The 20,953-nt window shown below is 37.5% G+C and overlaps 12 protein-coding genes across 12 annotated transcripts; 6 read left to right on the top strand and 6 right to left on the bottom strand.

The window, feature by feature from the left end:
- Window positions 1-180: 180 nt before the first annotated feature.
- On the top strand, window positions 181-2,702 carry FDP41_006790 (uncharacterized protein; the record flags this gene model as incomplete). The annotated part of the gene is made up of 4 exons (XM_044710463.1): window positions 181-604; window positions 713-1,256; window positions 1,342-1,860; window positions 1,916-2,702. The coding sequence occupies 4 exons, from the start codon at window positions 181-183 to the stop codon at window positions 2,700-2,702; spliced, it is 2,274 nt and encodes a 757-aa protein (XP_044558893.1).
- Window position 2,703: 1 nt separating this feature from the next.
- FDP41_006789 (uncharacterized protein) lies at window positions 2,704-3,639 on the bottom strand (the record flags this gene model as incomplete). The annotated part of the gene is made up of 1 exon (XM_044710461.1): window positions 2,704-3,639. The coding sequence occupies one exon, from the start codon at window positions 3,637-3,639 to the stop codon at window positions 2,704-2,706; it is 936 nt and encodes a 311-aa protein (XP_044558892.1).
- A 375-nt stretch (window positions 3,640-4,014) lies between these two features.
- On the top strand, window positions 4,015-4,934 carry FDP41_006788 (uncharacterized protein; the record flags this gene model as incomplete). The annotated part of the gene is made up of 3 exons (XM_044710460.1): window positions 4,015-4,074; window positions 4,189-4,594; window positions 4,654-4,934. 3 exons carry the CDS (start codon window positions 4,015-4,017, stop codon window positions 4,932-4,934), a joined length of 747 nt encoding a protein of 248 aa, XP_044558891.1.
- A 20-nt stretch (window positions 4,935-4,954) lies between these two features.
- FDP41_006787 (uncharacterized protein) lies at window positions 4,955-7,318 on the bottom strand (the record flags this gene model as incomplete). The annotated part of the gene is made up of 1 exon (XM_044710459.1): window positions 4,955-7,318. One exon carries the CDS (start codon window positions 7,316-7,318, stop codon window positions 4,955-4,957), a length of 2,364 nt encoding a protein of 787 aa, XP_044558890.1.
- A 150-nt stretch (window positions 7,319-7,468) lies between these two features.
- On the bottom strand, window positions 7,469-8,253 carry FDP41_006786 (uncharacterized protein; the record flags this gene model as incomplete). The annotated part of the gene is made up of 2 exons (XM_044710458.1): window positions 7,469-7,704; window positions 7,776-8,253. 2 exons carry the CDS (start codon window positions 8,251-8,253, stop codon window positions 7,469-7,471), a joined length of 714 nt encoding a protein of 237 aa, XP_044558889.1.
- Window positions 8,254-8,394: 141 nt separating this feature from the next.
- FDP41_006785 (uncharacterized protein) lies at window positions 8,395-9,033 on the bottom strand (the record flags this gene model as incomplete). Its single annotated transcript, XM_044710457.1, has 1 exon — window positions 8,395-9,033. One exon carries the CDS (start codon window positions 9,031-9,033, stop codon window positions 8,395-8,397), a length of 639 nt encoding a protein of 212 aa, XP_044558888.1.
- A 368-nt stretch (window positions 9,034-9,401) lies between these two features.
- FDP41_006784 (uncharacterized protein) lies at window positions 9,402-9,746 on the top strand (the record flags this gene model as incomplete). The annotated part of the gene is made up of 1 exon (XM_044710456.1): window positions 9,402-9,746. The coding sequence occupies one exon, from the start codon at window positions 9,402-9,404 to the stop codon at window positions 9,744-9,746; it is 345 nt and encodes a 114-aa protein (XP_044558887.1).
- Window positions 9,747-9,844: 98 nt separating this feature from the next.
- Window positions 9,845-13,042, top strand: FDP41_006783 (uncharacterized protein; the record flags this gene model as incomplete). The annotated part of the gene is made up of 2 exons (XM_044710455.1): window positions 9,845-11,068; window positions 11,138-13,042. 2 exons carry the CDS (start codon window positions 9,845-9,847, stop codon window positions 13,040-13,042), a joined length of 3,129 nt encoding a protein of 1,042 aa, XP_044558886.1.
- Window positions 13,043-13,237: 195 nt separating this feature from the next.
- Window positions 13,238-15,007, top strand: FDP41_006782 (uncharacterized protein; the record flags this gene model as incomplete). The annotated part of the gene is made up of 1 exon (XM_044710454.1): window positions 13,238-15,007. One exon carries the CDS (start codon window positions 13,238-13,240, stop codon window positions 15,005-15,007), a length of 1,770 nt encoding a protein of 589 aa, XP_044558885.1.
- A 374-nt stretch (window positions 15,008-15,381) lies between these two features.
- FDP41_006781 (uncharacterized protein) lies at window positions 15,382-16,749 on the bottom strand (the record flags this gene model as incomplete). The annotated part of the gene is made up of 2 exons (XM_044710453.1): window positions 15,382-16,664; window positions 16,725-16,749. 2 exons carry the CDS (start codon window positions 16,747-16,749, stop codon window positions 15,382-15,384), a joined length of 1,308 nt encoding a protein of 435 aa, XP_044558884.1.
- Window positions 16,750-17,292: 543 nt separating this feature from the next.
- On the top strand, window positions 17,293-17,793 carry FDP41_006780 (uncharacterized protein; the record flags this gene model as incomplete). Its single annotated transcript, XM_044710452.1, has 1 exon — window positions 17,293-17,793. One exon carries the CDS (start codon window positions 17,293-17,295, stop codon window positions 17,791-17,793), a length of 501 nt encoding a protein of 166 aa, XP_044558883.1.
- Window positions 17,794-18,189: 396 nt separating this feature from the next.
- Window positions 18,190-20,808, bottom strand: FDP41_006779 (uncharacterized protein; the record flags this gene model as incomplete). Its single annotated transcript, XM_044710450.1, has 1 exon — window positions 18,190-20,808. The coding sequence occupies one exon, from the start codon at window positions 20,806-20,808 to the stop codon at window positions 18,190-18,192; it is 2,619 nt and encodes an 872-aa protein (XP_044558882.1).
- Between the last annotated feature and the right edge of the window lie 145 nt (window positions 20,809-20,953).

Genomic DNA, 20,953 nt, shown 5'->3' with positions numbered 1-20,953 from the left:
AGGTTGAGTGAATTGGCAAACGAACCTTCAATCACACATGTAAAAGTACCAACATATTCGCATTCACCAATATGGAGAGACCAAAATCACACTTTAAGTCATGGCTTGATGTAAATATCTGGAGACATTCATGAATTTTATTCAATAGTTCAGAACCAATCAAAGTTCAGAAGAAAAAAAATGTTTCAAGCGTGTGCTATTCTTCTCTCACCGACCGCTTGTTCTCCGACCACAACGGCAACCACGACAAGTAAATTATTGGCAGCAGCGGCAGCATCCTCTTCTTCGGATCCATATCCGGGTGGGAGTAGTGAATTTGATGCACGGATTGGATCACTCTCACGAAAAGGCTCGTATCAGCAACAACAAGGCTCATCATCCTCGGGATTGGGAGTCAATTCTTCCATATTGAACCGAATGAGTGGAATGGGATATAATGGTAGTGGAGGAGGAGGAACGAGTGTGAGTGGAACGAGTGGACATTCCACCTTGTCGATTACGAATCGAAGTTCAAATTCTGCGACTGGATCGACGGCGAATGTGTTGTTTGGAGGATATTCGTATAATTTTGATAAACAAAAATTGTTGAAGGATTATTTGAAAAGTAAGTGATGATATGATGAAAAGGTCCTGTACATGTGAAAATCTGTCAACTGTCACGTGACATCTCTTATCGCATTTTGTATATAAAATGAAAACGTACGTTCAAAAGAAAGAGGACACACTGTAGATTTTACAGAGAAACAGATGAAATTATTTAAGGAATGTACAGATGATTTACCTTTTACCCCTATTGCTGTTTATTATGATCCACAAACTTGTATTTTACAAACAGTGCTGGAAAGCGGACATTTGATTCATTGGAAACTTCATCCAAAAACATCAGATGTTCAGTTAGTGCAAGTAGACAGGTCATTCTACGAATTGATGGACTCCAGGTTACTCTCTTCTGGAGTCATTTGTAATGAATTTGTCATTGTTCAAACAGTGAACGGAGAATTGAATTTTGTTGAAAATCCTCTCTTTCAAAATTATGCATCTATTTTTGCAGAATCGTTGGGAAATACGAGAAGAGGAACTATTTTATCACTTGGAAGTAGCAACACACAAAATATCAAACTGATGATGGCTAAAACTCAAGAAGAGACGTTGTTAAAATCAATGAAAATGAATTTACCAAAAACATATCTCTGTGGTCAAGCCACTAGAAATTCTCTCCTTATTGCGCAAATTAGCTTACGAGGAACTGAAGACAGGTATGTTGTTTAATTATATGTATTGAAGAGTTCAATATTCAATTCTTTAATATTCAATTTTTCAATACTCTTAATGATCATACAGAGAAATGATTCAAGTTATTGGTACTGTTCAAGCAAGTCGTCTCATTGTATTCTATGCATTCAGTAATTTCCGATCGAACACTTTTCACACTTTGGAATTGAGTAGTGACTCAATGAGTGTGGTATGGTGTGTTTACGAAATTATTGGAAAACAAGTCAAGAAGAGCAAGTACAAAACCATAGAGACTGAGAGTGAAATCACATGTTGTGCAATTGGTCCCAGTGAGAAACATGTGTGTATCTGTTGTGCCAATGGAGAGGTAAAACTGTTCTCCTCGTTCAAGCTTTCTTTTTCTGGAGATTCCAGTAACAAGGCATCCAAATTCAAATGTATCACTGTTCAAACTCTTCCTGGAAGATTTAGACCAAGCCATGTCGAATGGCATCCTTCAGGTTCAATGCTTCTTGTTGCATCACCTAACGAAATTTGTTTGTTCGATTGTGGCCTTAATTTTATTGATTTTCAAATACCGTTGAGAAATGCTGTTGTAAAATGTATCACTCCAACCAACATTCTGAGGTATGTATGGTTTGTGAAAATCTGAAACTGATTGAGAATTTTCATGCATGAATAGTCAACCGCTTCTATTTAGTTCTGTACAATTTATGACAAATGGAGAGTCCATTGATTCATCACTGGCTTTAATTGATTCAGGTGGTAGTAGCTTGAATCCTGGAACACCACGCAATTCCCTAAATTCACCAAGAGGTTTTTTAGGAAGAAAAAAGCATCAAGCTGAAATTCCTCAGCCATTACAAAAAGGAACAATGTTGCCCTATGAACGTCTGTTGATATGCTTTGAAAAAGGACCAATTTGCATATTTAAAATTGATTTTGGATTATTAAGTGCTTTCATTGACAATAACATTGAGCCTGCATCTAATGCTCATTTTCTTTCTATTCACCTTAATATTCACAACAAGCTGAAAGAGGGTTACAGCATCATTAGAAATTTGACAAATGCCAAAGAATTCCAACTCTGTCTTAAAGAATTCCTTTCCTACCTTGTCTCTAGAATTCATGTGGACCCTGCCTCTGAAGAATTTTTGGACATGCTATTAGAAAAATATGCTGCTCTTCACAAACATTTAGAACCAGACTCATATTTCCACACGCTCTACAAGCGATACTTTTTGTATACCCTAAGAAAAGGTTTCTACGAGAAATGTTTCCAAATTGCTCACCATCTTAATGATCCTACTCTATTTGAACACTTGTACAGATTCTGTCTTGCCCAAAATTATGACTCTCTTGCCTATCTGTCCATACAGCATGCAAGTGATACCTTTAAGAATAAGGAAAAACAAGTTCAACAATTCTTCAACGAATGTGTGCAATACGAAAAATCAAAGAATAAATAAATTATTTGTTGTTTGTAGTGCAATTCAAAACATGCTCTGTTCGTAAGGCTTCATATTTCATGGTTAGATCAAAGAGCTGTTCTTCTCGTTTAAACAGCTTGGATTCCAATTCTTGCTTTGCCAAGATTAATTGCTCGAATTGTTCTTCCAAATCCCCATGCTCTAAATTATCTCTATTTTGGGTGTAATAATTATAATAATCCTTGAATGTCTCGGTTTTGTCTCTTTCCTCAGCCATTTGCGTAATTGTTTGCTTTGCTTGTTCTTGAAGATAAGAGTTTGTTATTCTTTCATTTTGGAGTTGAGAAGAAAGCATTTCAATATGTTTTTCGAGTTCCTTTTTTGTTGCTTTCAATCCTTCCACTTTTTCTTCTGTATTCTTGAGACGATTTCTTAAGGATTCAACTTCTCTTTTCATTATTGACTCTTGAGGTGATTTTGGCATAACCTTAAATAGCCTTGTGTCACTGTTACTCAAGATAGCTTCCAGCTTCTCCTGTTGCTGCTTGAGTTCATTATCTTTCTTTTTAATGATCGATCTCATCTTTTTAACTTCCTCTTGAATAGAAAAAAGCGATGCAGACAATGCTAAATTCTCCTCTTTTTGACAAGACAATTTGAGTTTGTACGATTCAAGCTCTCTTTTAAGGGTTGCATTCTCTCTTCTCAATAATTCCTCTTCGGTTGAATGGTCTGGCTTTTCAACAATACTTTCCCATGCATTGGATTTCAGCAAATTCTCAAATCCTGATGTTGAGCTAATAGTTTCTTCGTTCCTTTTCAGCAAGGACGAATCGGAACTGTTATTGGTTTGGGTTTGAGTTGCCACAAATTGATCATTAGGAACCTTTGCAGTCCATGTTTTTCTTTGATTTGGGACATAATTGCTGCTCACAACGATAACTTCTCCTACGTCGCCCTTACTATGTCTGAACATGATGATGCTATCAGAATTAAAACGTTTTGAACGCGATCCACCAACGTGATGAGGGTTGGAAATGATTAATTTTTTTTCTACTGAACTGTAATTTTCAAAATCATTCAAAAGCAAGCAGCTCGAGAATTGTTACAATTCATTTTCTTCGAGAGTTTATCAGAGGCGTGCGTATTTAATGCCTTTCAAAGACCGCAAGGTATTCATAAAACCAATCGGGAGTGTCGTAAGGGTTGTGCCATTCATGCGCGTGAGTTGAATACCGTTGCAACAGGATCATTACCTTTTCTTTCTGACCCTTCAAAGAAATGATTTAAATATTCGAATCGGAAATGAGAGAGTCGTCTTCTCACACAAGCAAACAAAAAGAATTAAAAAATGAGTGAAGTCGCAAAAGCCTTGCAGACCGTCAAGCAAAATATTTACCAAACAGCAAAGGTAATTTTGACGATGACCAAACTTGGTGACAAACTTAGTGTTTTTTTGTGTACATTCAAACATTTGATTATCGGAATTGATGTAAAATATTTTGGACGATATTAATGAACATAGTTATTTGGAAGAGCTGAAAATTCGGTGCGTTTGGTAGCTGTCAGTAAGACAAAATCTGTTGAAATGATTAAAGAATGCTTTGATGCTGGTCAAGAACATTTTGGAGAAAACTACATTCAAGAAATTTGTGAAAAAGCTCCTCTTTTACCAAAGGAAATCAAATGGCACTTTATTGGACATCTTCAATCCAACAAGGTCAAGCAACTTGTGGAAAAAGTGGAGAGTCTGTACATGGTCGAAACTGTGGATAGAGTGAAAATTGCTCAAGCTCTCGAAAAAACATGGTCCAGCACAGGTAGAGATCGTAAGCTTAATGTACTTGTTCAAGTCAACACGTCTAATGAGGAAAGCAAATCAGGAATTTCTACAATCAGCGAATGTGAGGAAGTTATAAGATACATTATGGGTAAGTGTAGCAGCCATTAATGATCGTTTATCATTGTTTGGATTTACATCAATTTCCAGAACAATGTCCACATTTGAATCTCAGAGGACTAATGACCATTGGAAGTTATGAGCACAGTCAAGACCCTGAAAGAAATCCTGATTTTGAAAAGTTGGTGCAATTCAAAACTGAATTATTTGAAAAAATAGCTGAATTGTCACAAATTACCCCATTCGAATTAAGTATGGGAATGTCACATGATTATGAAGTCGCCATCAAATATGGTAGCACAAATGTGAGAGTGGGATCTGCAATTTTTGGAGCAAGAACGCAAAATCCAAATTCTACAGCCGACCAATAAACATTGCATCAATAAATAAATTAAATAAGCTTTAACCTTTGTCTGTCATGTTCCGAGTCAGTAAAAGGATTAGATCTCTTTTTTGATTCATCATCATCATATTCTTCAAAACTTGCTAAAGCGTCTGTATGCATCGTATAATGTTGTTGTGGAGGAGGTGGAAAGTAGGATACTGATTGAGTGGGTTGAGGATGGTTAGTAATTGTCATATGGGAAGTATTAGAAACAAGAGCAGGTGCTTCATCCTCTGTTTTAAGGGCAGAGTCTTTGAGCATTCTGCAAAATGATCGCAGCCGTCGGTATTTGTTGGTTATATATTCAATTAATAATTTCCAATCCTCATCTTTCTTTTCCAATGTAAAATAGGATTTTGTCGAAAGAATAAGCTGTACAAATTTTTTGTAACCGTTCACACCTGCACTGCTCTTGAGTGTGATTTGGAAAAGTCCTCTCAAGCTCGTATGAATTTGTCTCATGTAGGCATGAAGATGAAGATCAAGCTGAGCTATGTATTCCATTAATATTCTCCGTTGCTCTTGAAGTACTGAGTCTTCATTTTCTATTTCATCCATTTGCTTTAAAACTGTGGTGGTTGTGAAAGAATAGTAATAGGATGTTTCTTCTTTGGGTGTTACTGGAGATATCCAGGCAGCCATTCTCAAAAATGCTAATACAGACTGTCTATCCGTAATATTCTCAGGGCGTATTATAAAGTTGTAGACTTTGGAGAGAAGTATATTGGCTTGAACGACAGTTTCTTTTTGGTTTTGTTGTGAAAATGCAGCATAGGACAATAACTGAAGAACTAAATGGAGGTATTCGCTATCCATTTGAAGGAATTGTTCATGGTCATTGACAATGATATCATCAGCAGTAAATTGTCCAGAGTCATTCAGGTCTGATGTCATAAAGTGAATATTATCAATACTTGGTGTTGATAATCCAACAAGTTTTACAGCGTATGCCATCAGTCCACCAATGTTTTTCGGTAATACAGTGCTCATGCACGATCGTATAATTTGTACAGTTCTACTGAAATTTGGGTGTTTTTCAATTTCCTCCATTTGCTCCATAAACAGAGACATGATATTTACAAATTTTTTCGCTTCAGTATCTCGTTCAGGTTTGTCTTTTATCCTTTCCAAGTGTTCTACACATTTTCTAACAAATTCGTCTTCTTTAGGATTTTCTCCAAATGCTGAAAGGTCAGCACCATCTACTTTTATACGGTGCTTTTTCTCTTCTATTAGCTCTTCCAGTAAAATCTCAACGAGAGGGCCTTCCTCTTTTGCATCTGAGCAAAACTTTTTCACTTCGTCAATGAGACCTCTATTTCTTAACGAGAGTAAAATAATACTTTTCATAACCATGATTAATCCAAATCCAATCTCAGAATTCTCTGTCACCAGCTTGTACACTTTGTCGTTTGTATCAAGAATAAATGGATCTTCTTCCGACTCGTGCTTCTTGGAATGATTATCTTTTTGGTTTGGTGAGTGAATATAGTTCAATAAGTTTGTTTTTTTCCAAACAGCCTCAAGCTCTTTCTCCAGCTCCACAACTTTTTCGGTTGGTGTAAGTTGTAGAAGGTCGTCATCCGCATTTTCTGAGTCGTCCAAACTTGACGTTGAGTTGTTACTGTTGGTTGTTGACATGGAGCCAGAGGTAGATGGAGTATTTTGTTTGAAATTGCATTCAATCACACATTCGGTTACTTGTAGAAGAATTTTTGCCTTCTCATCCAACAATTCTTTCTTTGATTTTCGTTTTCCTTTCTTTTTTTGCTTGCTTTCACCTGGTGTTTGTACAACATAGCATAACACTTGGCGAGCGAGTTGAGGATCAATTTTTCCTTCTTTCATTATTTTGCTTTTGATATTACCGTCTTCAATCCCTTTCAGAATTTTAGATTTGACCGTAAGATTGGATATTTCATCCAAAATTCTCTTATTTTCTCGTGTCGCCATCTCTTTAATTCCATACCAGAATATCTTGCCAGTGTAATCTCCTTTAAGAAGAATATTGTCGAGGTCAAAAATTGGTTTTTCCGTTGAAGTGGATGATTCCTTGTCGGTTGAATTTTCTGTGTTCGTATTGTTTTTATCCCCATTATTGGATATATTACTAGCGGTGTCAGCACACGACGATGATGATGTTACAGAAGGATTTGATTTTTCGGATATTGAAGAGGTTGAAATGTTGTTATCGTCGGAAGAAAGTCTAGACGAAGAATTCAAAGGATCTAAATTGCGGTTACCATTTGATAACTGATGATGATCACTTCCATTATTCATCACAACGTTATGGTCGATTGGGTTTTGATTGGAAACAACCGATGAATGCTGAGCATGATGATGGGAATTCAATGATTCAAAGTCGCTCATTTTTTATACGTTCAAAATGTTCGTTTAATTTTCGGCAAATTGCTGGATGTTGAAAATTGATAATAATGTACACTGTGATTGTGGTGAGATGGTGGTGGTCACAATCCCTCAAAAACAATTTATGATGATTGAGGCCATGAGAGTAAATGATTACTTAAATTTGGTTGCATAAGCATCTCCAAAGAGTTTTACAAGTACATTATGGGTGGGGGTATATTCTTCTTTTTTCATCAAATCAAATTCACGTGTGAACAAAACAAAATGTTTGAATAACGTGTTAAGGTGTGCAGACACGCCAACGTTATTGATATACTGTCCATGACGATGGTAAATGTGTGCGAATACTCGAAAGAGTCTTGAAAATATTCTCTTTACAACTTCTTTGACTGAAAGTGGAAGTGAATGGTTTGTCGAAAATAATAATAATTAAATTCATAAAATGAATTTTCAAACTTACATTTCTTGGGATATGCTCGTTCATTTTCAATAGGGAATGCTTTTGGATCATCAAATTTTGTTTCTATCCAATCACACAACAGTGAGATGTAAAGCGGAGCTGATACACTCGTTGCTTGGTGATATTGTGGATTGTTTGATTCTTCGTCAACCCATCGATATTCATAGCAGTCACCTCCTGTCATACATGGGCATGACATCTCTGTGCAATCAGTGTTCAATTTCATACTATCAATTAAAAGAAAGAGGTTCTCGTGGAATTCGATGGCATGCTGTGCGATCCAATCCTTCTCATTAGTGTCGGATGGTAATTTTACTAACTCCTCCAATTCTTGGACGCTGGTAGCAAGTCCCGATACGTGAACCGATTTTCTGTGAGTGAGTCCCGAAGAAACAGGGCTGCCTGGAGAAGAGCTGATAGAAGGCTGAACAAACACGGATCTCTGCCTTTGTTTGAATTTGAAAAAGTTAGTCATCATTTTTCTTTTGTGAAAACAATTTCTTGCTGTCAGTTGGCAAGATCTTGGTTCCTCCTGTGCAAAATGGAGGTGTCACAGAAATGAATGGTTTCCTTTTTGTTCGTTGCTGGTTGCCTTTGTTGGATGAGAATCTTATACTGATCACTCTTTTTTGCTTCTAGAACCTGTCATTGTTGCTGCGAACGAGGGAGAATCAAAATTGATACTCATTGCTCCAATTCGTGAAGACGAGGATGTTGGGTGATGGTTTACATTCCCTCTGTGTTGTTGTTGAGTGGTTGTCTTTTTGTGTTGGTTATGGTGATTCTCTTCTGTTATTTCTACATCATCGTCTTCCAAAATTAGGGAAAGAGGAGTGGCTAGTGCAGTTTGTTTCTGAAGAACATTTTGAGTCAACGTCTTGTTTTCTGGAGGAGCGAGCAAGGTTTTAGGGTTGATGGCTAGATCGGAATTACTTTTAGTTGTTATTGATGGATTTTCCTCGTGCTCATGATAATTCAATGAATTATGAAGTCGTATCACCTCTTGTTTTAATTTAGAAGCCTTTTTCATGAGCCTTTGCTTTTTAATTCTCAAGGCCTGCAAACAATTATTGATCAATTGCTCTTCCGAAATCCATGAAGAAATCTCCGATTGAAATTGGTGTTGTTGCGATTGAAGAGTTTGATGAGCTTGCTCCGAGAGTATGGCAATATTTGACACTAGGTATTGGTATGTGTTTACATTTTGTGGAGGCAGTGTGGGATGTTGATGATTCGGAGAACGAGAAAGGTGACTCATATTGTCTCCAGATTTTTTACTGTTCGAGTCGCCGTTAGAAACTTCTACAGAAAGGGTGAAGCACTCTGTTGTTCTGAATATGAATGTTGAGCTCAAAACTTGGCCTTAATAGTCATGACTTATGGAAGCCAACAGTAGGTTTCAGCTCTTTCAATTCTCATCCTTGACTCGCACCATTCGTGGAGAAAAAGAAAACATTGGAAACAATCTAAATAGGGTAATTTACATTAATGACTTGAGCAAATTGGTGTGGTGATCAAGCAATTTGTTGTGTGTATGAACGCACCTTTCAATTCATTCTTCCACCTTTAATAAAAACAACAACCTGAGCTTCAACCACCAAAATCATCCATCCCACAGAGTGTCTCATGCCCGATCCTTTGAGCAATTACTTATTGCAAGGACCTTCATCCGGCAATATTGAAGCGTTGAGTCAAGTTGACAAAAACATTGAATCTCCATCACTCTCCATCGTTTCAAAATCAGAAACTCATTCGCCAACTTTTGCAATTCCAAGCACAATCACTTCCACAACAGAAGAAAATCCTGTCGCGGCTGTAAAAGACAAAATCCGAAGAAAGCTGTTCAGAAGAAAGAAGAATCATCGCATTGAGTTGCCTGAAAGCCCTTCACTCTCCATTCAATCGTCCTCTTCTTCATCGTCACTTTCAACACCTTATTTGAAAATACACATCAAAATAATTCGTCTCTAGCCAACCACGACGAATTGCATTCTCAGCAACAACAACAAAGATACTCAGTGGCGAATACCCTCTCGAGTGATGCTTCTCCTTCTCTCAAAGATCTAGAAATGAGAAGACACTCCACCACAACCCATTCTCCCTTATTACGAACTCCTCCATTCCATCACGAAAACTCCTCCACGACGGACCCTTCCAACACAAATCAATTTCAGACACAGCCCTCTCAGTTGTCGAACGATGACCGATCATCGCCTCTGATCAGCAACAATGCGTTCTCAGAAGCTGTTCCAACATCAAAATTTCAAAAAGAAACCTTTCGAAATCCGAAAAGTGAGACTCCAGTACCTCCATCACCCTCTCGTGAAGAAGACCCAACAACGCCTCCTTTCGTAGCTACTGCAACAGAGGAGGCGTCATCATCAAACCAACCCAACACTACTGGAATAATACTCGAAGAGAAAACGACGAAACCAACAACAACCACTCAACACCCAACTACGGCGGAGAGCATTTGCGCTGCTGCTTCCAAGTCGTCGTCCTTCTTATCGCCCTCTAAAAAAAGTGTTGCTTCTCTTCCGACTGGTTCTTCTCATACAATCTCATCAACTTCACCACCGATCAAAACAAAACAGCAACAACAACAATCAGGCAAAACCTCTTCTACTGCCATGGCAATGGATAAGTTTCCTTCTCCGAGTGATAGCAGTGGTGGATTGGTGATGAGTGATGTAATGGTTCAGGCAAACACTCCATCTGCTCAGCAACAACAAGTAGAGACTGGAGGTTCACCTGCATTATCCTCTCCGATAGCGATCAAGAACGCTTCCAGCAAAGCCATTGACGAGTTTTTATCAAAATCACCTTCTAACAGAGATGATTCAGTACCATCTTCTACAGATAAAACTGTCAATTACAACATGGCAAACTCTCGTGCTGATGAAAGTGAAGAGAGTGAAGAAGATATTGAAGAGGAAGAAGAGGATGAATACGACGAAGAAGAAAGTGACAATGAGGAAACGGAGCAAGAATCAGAGGAAAACAAATCTTCAATGCGTGAGACTTTGACTTCAACAAGAGCTGCTTTGGATATTGAAGATTTGATGGGAGTAAAAACGATGATTTCTCCCAAAGACTTGCAAACAATCTCATATGAAGTGAATGAAAAATTGAATGAATCAGTTCAAAAGGAATTCAATTTAGGACCTGACGAACAAGTATTAGATTCTTTCCTTTGTGCATATTATGAAAGCAAAATGCCACAACAGGGCAAAATGTATATTACCCAAAATTTTGTTTGCTTTTCCTCAAATATTTTTGGATACAAAATCAATGTAAGTTAAATAATTATTTTGGAAGTTATTATGAGTTGATCAATGATATTTGGAATGTTGCTTGGACAGCTGGTAATTGCATTCAGCGATATCAAACGTATTGAAAAAAGAATGACAGCCATGATTATTCCAAATGCTATTGAAATATTTCTTAAGGACAATACTTCACATTTTTTTGGCTCATTCGTTTTCAGAGATAATGTATATAAGGTGCTTCTTGCACTCTGTTCTCTTCATGCTAAAGCAAGAGGAAATATCTTACTCAATTTACAAAACACTATACCTCAAACAATGGAATCCAAGCAATCAGAGCAACTTTTAAGTACGGAAGATGAGAACGAAGAGCAAGAGGATGAGCCAAACAGCGATAATGACCAAGAATATGATGAGGAAGGAGATGAATCAGATGATGAACAGACTGAGGATGATACTCAATTAGTTGAACTTAATTCTCAACCTATCGTGGAATCGCTACCCAAAAATAATGATGCCAACCAACAGCCATCTTCGATGGGAACTCCAACCAAAAATGGCAAAACGGGAGACTCTGGTGAATCTAACAACAACGGCAGTAAGGAGAACTCTAATTCAGGAGGGGATGACAAGAAAAACGAGAAGAGTGAAAAGAATGAGAGGAACGAAAAAAACGATAGGAATGATAAACAAGACAATAATGAAAATAACAACAATCAAGAGGAAGAAAACGATGATGAAGACGATGAATTCGATGGCCTTTACCCTGAAGAGGATGACAAGATAACTGGTATTCAAGAGTTACCAGCAGGAGATTTCTTTGCCGATCCTGATAAAATCAAACCTAAGGAAATTGTCACTGATATTTTACCTGTAAGCATAACAGATGCATGGTATATTCTCAAGTCAGATAATACTCATTTTCAAAACGAGCATCACAAGTCACGAGAAGAAACGAACGTACAATATACGCCTTATGTAAAAGTGGCGAATAATCCTGGAATTATGAGAAAAGTATTCTTTGTGGCCAAAATTAATAACTCCATTGGTCCAAAAAGCAGTAGAATGGAATGTGTCGAGCGGGCAGTTCTCTGTAAAGGAAAGAAGAAAATTATTAATCAAATTAGTACTTTTGGCCTCGATATTCCGTTCTCTGATACCTTTAGGGTTAATAATTATTGGATTTTCGAGGATATTGATGGGAAGTCGTGCTCAATTAAGATCTTGTCAGGTGTCTATTTCTTGAAATCTTCTTTGTTGAGATGGAAAATTGAAGAAGCTGCCGATAAGGAATCAAAAACAGCTTTAACATTATGGATGGCTCAGGCAAAGGAAACAATTACTAATGCAAAAGCAAGTGGAGATTTACCATCGCTCAAGAAATCCAGCAAACCAAAGAAGAAGAAGGCTCCATCCAAGGAAACTAAACGACGTTCAAAACGTAAATCTATCAAGTCAGAAGCAGCCTCTACATCACCAACAGCTGCCTCTGCCAAAGCAATTGATTTCTCCAGTGCTTCACAACAAGCAGCTAATCCTTTCTCCAGCCCTTCTCCATTCACATCACCTCCTTCAACACCAGATGCAGATATGCTCTCCAAGGTTATGAATTTTATTTTCAACATTCCTACCTATCTATCCTCCAATATCAGTCTTCCAGCATGGGTATTTCTTTCCATAATACTGATGTTAATATTTTTAATCTTCTCCCAACAATACACCATCATTCAAACGGTGAAACATTTGGAACACAATGTACAGACCTACAAACAACAAGCAGTACTCTTTGAGCAAGAGCTCAATCACCTTGTATTTAATATTTCTGAGCTTAACACGAGCAAGATTGTGGAGAGTAGCAGGCAAATTCAGAACCAGCTGTCTGAATGGTTGGCAGCCAAGAACGAACTGTACAAATCCCATATCGATAATGAGCTTCTCCATTCGCTTCTGTATGAACTAGCTGAACTGAAAAATCTCATCAAAAAGAAGGATGCAGGTTAATCTATTTGACTACAAAGTTGTATTGATAAACTCTTAACGAGTCATTGAATATGTACTTGCATTCAATATTAACAACAAACCTGAGTATTGAGGATGGACGAGCGTTACATTAAAGATTGTAACGTTTGATCGTACGCCCAAAAAAAATTTATCACTCTCATCAGACATCCGCATCCTCGCCTTATCTTTAGCAACATGAGTGAGAACGACTTACTTAAACTCAGTGTTCGTAATAACGCCTTGTCCAAAGTGAGGAACTATGAGTCTGAAGGAGAGCTTCCTCCACATAAATCTCAAAATGATATCCCCTCAATATCACCCATTTTACAAAGAAGCCCGACTCTGGACTGCGATGATGGCAAACTTTTCAATACACTTCAAAAGAGCCAAGACGAGTTATTCAAACAACTTGGGCTAAAGGATCTGAAAGAGCTGTCGGATGAGGATTTTGCCAAGAAGATTTCAAACATTGCATCTTCAGCCAGTTTGGATGATATCCATTCCGAGCTTCCTGAGGTTGGAGATCACGAGTTTGAGGCCTCCGTAACTCAGCTTGCAAAGCTTCTCAGCGAAGCAGATATTGACCCAAAGAAGAGCATGGATGATTCCGAGATGAGATTAATGACAAGTATGGGCAAGATTGGCTTTGCAAAAAAGGGTTCACACAGCCCAGCGAAGAGTGTTCCCGATTTCAAGAGCTACCTTGAGAGCCATTCTAAAACAGATAACACTGCCAATGGCACTATGCTTGGTCCTGTATGGGATTCTGTTGCACCAAGTATCAAGTCAAGAATGCAGCGTTCCATTTCTGCGTTCCGAGAACACTTGACCATGGAAGAGGGTGGTGAAGAAACCTTAAATGTGCTAAACAAAATCAACAGCGAAATCCAAGCAGGCCCACCAAAGAAAGAGCCCTTTACTGAAGAAAAGTGGGCCGAACTTACACAAAGGTTGAGCCGACCATATGAAAAGAAGGCTAAGAAGATTGAAAAAATTATCAGCGAAAGAGAAGAAGAATATTCCAAGCAAAACACTTTTCAGCCAGCCATCAATGAAAGATCCAGACTGTTAGTAAGCAGTAGCTTAGATGATCGTGTTAACACATTTCTTCAAGAAAAACAAAAGAATATAGAAAAGAAGAAGGAAGAGGTTGCCAAACTAGAGGAAAATGAGCTAAAGTTTAAGCCTGAAATTACAAAAAAGTCGCAAAAACTGAATAGGGACGTAAATCTGTTGTTACATTGGAGCGAGGAGAGAAAACAGAAATTAGAATCACTCAAGACTGCCGTCGATCAGGAACACCTGGAACCATGCACATTCAAGCCTGTACTAAGCACAAGATCTAGAAAAATTGCAGAGAAATGTTTAAAAAAACAAGGAACAAATACCTCATTTCCTCAATCGACAGATGTGTTTGAGAGAAATTATGAATGGGAATTTATCAAAAACCACAAAAAGCGAAAGTTTATTGAATCATTTATCAGAATGGAAAAGGCTCTCCACAATCCAAATATCACCATAAAAGCTTCTAGCTTAAAACGAGACGGGCCATTTGGAGACAGATTGTACAAGCAAGGATTGGAATTCCTTGAAAAGAAAGAAAAAACAAGAGAAAATTTGCTTTCAGCGTTGTATCAAAAACGAGGAGCTGGCTGCGTTCAACAAAAAGATGATCCTTACTTTGGAGACGCAGAGGATCGTGTAGTAGAATCGGGCTCAAAACTCACAGAGGAGCAAATTTATGAATTAATCAAGCAATACGCACTTGATGTTGATGACGATCCACAATTCGCAGAAGGGAAAACACAAGACCAAGACAAGCAGGAGGAAAATATAGTGTCTACACCTCCTGACCACGAGGAGGACATGTTTACAACAGACCCTCAAGAAAAGTATGCCAAAACAATGGAAACACTTAGATTATTTCGTCAATCACAACTCTCTCAAAAAGCTTGCAACGAATAACATTGTAATATAGTGCCTAGGCCGCAAATCCGTCTGAAATATCCTCCATCTATGCCTTAGTCCAATCACAATAAAATTGACAAAGATTTTCTCAAGAATTCCAGTAAAAAACAGCTCAGCGGAAAAAAAGAAACGCAAGAAGGGTGAAATCAGAGACGAGTCAATGATACGAAAAGCTTGATAAATCAAATAATAATAATAATTATTGTGAGCTCAATAACATTCGATCTGTCACAATGTTCTTCCTTACCACAAGAACGCATGAGAGAGTACGATTGGGTGGAAAGGGAGACTAAGATCACAACAGAATTCAATTCAACATGATAATTAGCCACTCTTGTCGTAATCATTACAAGAAAAATTGGGCTGTAATCTTAATTCTCTTTAATCTGATTAGATTTCTTGTGCCCTTTTCGTGCAGAAATGACAATGTCATACATCAGTCCTGTAAAAACAATCAGTACTCCAAGCCATTGAATAAAGCTCATTTCGTGCCCAAACCTGAAAACGCTCCACAAAATTGTAAAAAATTTGCGTGTTGTAGTAATGATAGATAATTCCAAAGTTCCAAACACTGCAATACACCAAAAAATAAAGAATTGTCCCACCGTCATTGCAACACAAAAAAGAATGATATGATAAATTATGACTGTATGTCTAATGCAAAAAGAAACAGCTGGAAAAAATTGATCATAATAAAACATTGAGATGGCCACAAAAATAGTTGCATAACTATTCATATAGAGCATAAGCTCATCTCCAGTGGGCTTGTCTCTAAAACTTTTCATTAAATCTTGAATTGAGTTAGTGGAGCCGTCTGCAGCAAGTGAAATAACCAGCAAAATCAATCCCCAAATATTATTGTCATGTGGTCCATCGTGTGAATGTTTATGTCCGAATCGATCAATCATAAATACTGAAATTCCAATCGTCGTCATGATAACAGCAACAATCCGCGAAAATTCATACTTTTTTCGAGCCACTAACATGCCCATCAACATGACAGGAATCATCTTACAACTTTTTGCCAGTACTTGCGTTGGATAATTCACATAGAGTAATGCAGTATTACTCGAACTTGTTGCTACCACATATGCAAAAGAAGCAGCAATGAAATATAGTTGAGGAACATTGGAACGCCTTCCATGCTCACTGGGATGCCATCTTAATTTGAGAAATACCACAAGAGCGTTCAAAGCACATTGCAAGAACACTAGAAAAAGAGGAAAATTGAAAAATTCAGAGGATGTGGATGATGAGGAATCATGAGACGAATGATGATGATGATGATTCGTTGTTGTTGATGTTTCAGTAGAAGAGGAAGAATCATTATCTCCTCCGTAGGGTGTTCGTGTAATTTGTTCTTGATACGAAGACATGATCATGAATGAAATATAAATTCCGGCGACCATTTGGGCCAAATCAAAGGCTGATTTTAGGAAGGATGAGAGTGGTTTTTCGGTTGTTGAAAGTGGTGATGTAGTTTGAATGGGAGTGGTTGGAAAGTGATGTTTTTGGTAATGATGATGAGGCTTAAAGACAAACGTCGGAGAGTAATGGCCTCGTTCAACTTCTTCCATTTGTCTAGCATATTGATTTTCAATGGTAACATTGGCCATGGATATGGACCTCTCTAATTCATAGGCATCTTCTTCATCTTTTAAAATAATGAATTCCGATGATGATGATGGTGAGTGTGAGGAAGAAAAAAACTTACCATAGTCGCTATGCTTTCTTTGCATTTTTTCTTTTCGCCGAAAACGAAAAAAATGACTCAACAACAAACCATCAAAGAACTCATAAATCACTTAGAACAACAACAACAACAAAGATGTTAAGACGCTCACACAAACAGTACAGCAATTAATTGAAGTTACAAAACCAACTCAACCAAAACCTGAACAATCAACAATTAAAATTTCTCAAGCTCAAAATAAAGCACGAAAAATTCACCCTCAACCAAAACCTGAACCAACCCAACAACCAAAACAGGAAACTAAACATTTAGAAACTCCTCAACTCAAAATTGAACATACTGGTCAACCCAAAAACAAAACTAATTCAATCTCAATCTACTCGGACAGCAATATCTCATCCTCATTTGTTAAATTTATTCTAAAAAGATTTGAATCAGTTATTCAACACTGGTACATCCCAGACAGCAAGACCAACACTCTCAATTTAGTCATTCAAAATGCCGAAACTCAACAACAAATACTAAAGAAACTTCATTCACCAGCCGTGTCATGACAGAAAAAACACAAACAAAATATTTCGCCTCACCAATGATTTTTACATCATCTCCAACAACATTAATAGCCAAAGAAAAATCAATTTCGAACATCCAAACTCTCATCAAGTACTCAATCAATCAAAAGAAATGTAGAATTGAACAAATGTGCCTAACATTCAATCCACAAGAAACCTTGTACAAACTTAAAATTAACTTTGATTCCAAGAATCCCAACACTGAATTGATTGAACAAGGATTTGAAATTATCAAAAGAAAGCAAGAAACGCATATAGCAAATTGTATACTCCCTGAATCAACAAGTGAACTCGCAATTACCAAAGCTATTAAAACACTATGCAAGAACACAACCATCAAATTCGAAAAAGAGAGACTCAGTATTAAGAAAAAGGTAGAAGATACCTACTCATACCTAATTGTTGAATACAAGCTTAATGACATCAATGAATTGAATAGACTAACCTCAACAAGATTTATTAGCTCCACAGAATTGAAACCAATTTCAAGACAATTCAAGCCAAAGTCAACCGCATGAACGTGCGTTTAATAGTTTTACCAGCACCAATGGTGCTAACAATAAACTAATTAGATTTTTTCTTTTCGCTCTTTTAAGAATCATTTCATGCATCGAAAAAACGAGTGACTTAAAAGAGACTCGAAATTCTGAATTATTAATTTAACTAACATTTTCAGTTTGTGTTTGAAAACTGAATATTAAAGTCAGTCTTCCAATAAGGAACTGATTGTTCTTGGTTATTGAGAACAGCGTTTGATCTCCAAAACTTCACACATTTTTTGACTAATAAAACATTTAATCGACTCTGATGTCTTCGAAGCCCGGAGTACACTTTCGCTGGCCAGTCTTGCTATGTCATCATATCGTGTAAGAGACTGTGGATGCATCACAGAGATAGACGATTCATTCATTTATTTACAATGACTGGCTGTTGTTAGGACTGTTCTTTTTGATTTCTGGTAAATGTTCAACGCCGGATCGACTTCGTTGTGACATATCCAACACAGAGGAAGGTATTTGAACGGATGACTTTGCATTAAGAGACTCATTGAGGAATTGTTTTCTTGGATTGACTTTTGGTTTAGGAGGAGGCAAATGGCTCACAAAATTGTCAAAATTCAAAGCGTTTGGTTTTAGTTTCATACCTTTCATGGCTCTATTGCACGAGAGGCATTTGAACGCTTGACTTGAAGCCAGCCCTTCTCCATCCTTATCTACTTTGGTATCAAAGGATTGTGTAAGGAAATCCTTAATTCGTTTCAGTTCATCGATATCTGCCTTATCTTCAATTAACTTCTTTAAAAATTCCAAATCCTTGGCAAGCATATCTGCTGTGTGAGAATTAGTTAACGCAATGATATTCTCGAGGTCTTTTTTCATCTTGTTAAACAATGAATCAACATATTCTCGTTCAGCTTTTCTCGCGACAATATTTGCATCTGACTTTGTTTGGTCCAACCTGTCAATGGCTTCCTTTTTTTCGCTGAGTTCCTTAAAAACTTCAATCTTGTCTGCTTTCATTTTGCTGAGTTGCTGAACTTGAGCTGCAAGAGTATTAATTGAATCTCTTATCCGTTTCAAGTCAGACTGATCAAACGTGCCTTCAAACTTGAGCATCTTGTCGTTCTTATCTTCTGGAGTTAATGGTCGTTGACTGGTTGCCTTGTCCGTTTCAGCTTTAAGTTTTTCAACAATGGAATGGAATTCATCTCTATCTACTTTTCGTAGAACCATATCCTCTATGTCCTTGAATTGTTGATAGGATGGTGTTGTCAGACTATCACATTTCTGGTCAAGTTTTGCTTCGAGAGACTCTATTTGTTTTTGAATCTCTTGTACTTGATTATTCAAATCTCCTGCCATATCATGAGTTGTAATGTAATACATTATTTTCTTTTCTAACTTTTTCAAATCTTTGAGCGTTGCACTCTCTTCTTCAGCGTCAAGAGAGTTCTGAATTGGTGTTTGTACAACTGGGGAAGATGTTTCTTGTGTGTGTGTGAGCAGAGCAGACTGATTAATATCCATTGGAGTTGGTGATCTATTCTCCAAAGCTGATACTCTAATGTTTGTTTCTGCAATCTTGTTTTCAAGATAATCAATTTTTCCCAGTAACTCGTTAATTGAGTCACTGACTGCATCACTTTGCTCATTCTTTGGAATATACACCATAACATTTCGTCCCTGTTCGAGATCCACTGATATTAATCCTTCTCTGTCTTCACTTGGCTCTTCAGAGGTGACCCTGTTTCTTTCGGATGGAGTAGATGTCCTAGATGTTCTCTTCTTTTGTTTTAACCTATCAGCTGCTTGAAGCTTTCTATCTATTGCTTCCACTTGTTGTCGAATATTCCTCATCTCATCCAATACCTTATTAATGTCTTCACTCTCTTTAGACTTTGCATTTTCCAACTCTCTTTGCAAATCGTTCAGCTGAGTGACCAAGACTCCTTTTACACGAGAAATGTGAGCTCTGTCAACATCGTTTTTAACATCATATACATTGTACATAAATGGGTCAACAACGTCCTCGACATCTGTTTCTGTTGAAACATTTATACGATGGTTTGGATCAATAACTGCTGCAGGAGCGAAATTAATAACAGACGACGTGGTGGATGACTTGGTTTCGCCTTTGTCTATACCTGGTGGATTGGATTGGTTGTCAGCATGATATTGAGCAAGTTTTCCGTGCTTTGGAAGAGAAAGAATAACAGATTGGAAAGTGTTTGCTTCTTCTCCATCACCTGCATCAAAAAGCTGTACAGTTTTTTCTTCATTTGGTTTAGATACCACATTCAGATCTTTAAGAGTTGACAATAAGCTGGTGGGAGTGCTTGACTGACTTTCGGGAGAAGTAATTCTATTTGCTGTTGGGGTATTTCGAGTGGTTGAGGTTGAGCTGTTGGGTCTCTCAGGTTGCACACGAGGACTTGAAGAGTGACTTGAAGAATCCTTGTTTGAATCTTTGTTCATAGAATTTTGTTTGCTGTTAGCTCTTTCAAGATGTTTTGGACGTGTTGACGTTTGTTGCTGCTGGGATGAAGAATGGTTTAACTCTTTCAATTTTTGTGAGACGAGTTTGTCCATATTATTAATTGAATCTTCATGCTTTTCATTCAAAGCTTGGACGCCATGCTTCATGTCCTCTAACTCCTTCTCCACCTTCATTATTTGCTCCATTAGTTTTTTTGCAGAATCCTTTTGTTTTTCTTCTAATAAACTAATGTCACCAGAGTTATCTTTTTTCATAAATATTTCTTTCATATTTGCTTGTTCTTCCAACACTTTGTCGATTTTTCTGTTCGATTCCGAGACTTGTTCACTGGTATTATTCAATCGATCGTGCAATTCTTTTACATTTGCATTCGTATTATCCAACTTGTCGTTCATTTGAGAAAAACGAGTGTCATGGGATGACACCTTCTTGATGATTGCAGACAACAACTTCTTCAATGGAGAATAGCTCATCAGTTCGTGATCGAGACCATTCGGAGACATTAACGATCCCCAATCGAGCTCATCATCTTGCATGTTTTTTCCCGCTGACCCCTCCTGCAAAGAGGGCATTCTCTCCTCAACTACTTCCGAAGTCATTAACTCTTATCTATTCTCCACAACAACAAAACACCAATTATCTGTAAGGCAAGCGAGAATATGAAAATCTTTTGGAAGAAAG

Source organism: Naegleria fowleri, assembly GCF_008403515.1.
Source record: "Naegleria fowleri strain ATCC 30894 chromosome Unknown tig53, whole genome shotgun sequence".
In the NCBI taxonomy this organism is placed as follows: domain Eukaryota; phylum Heterolobosea; class Eutetramitea; order Acrasida; family Naegleriidae; genus Naegleria; species Naegleria fowleri.
Note: the sequence above shows the minus strand (reverse complement) of the source record. Positions and strands in the feature narration are given on the sequence as shown.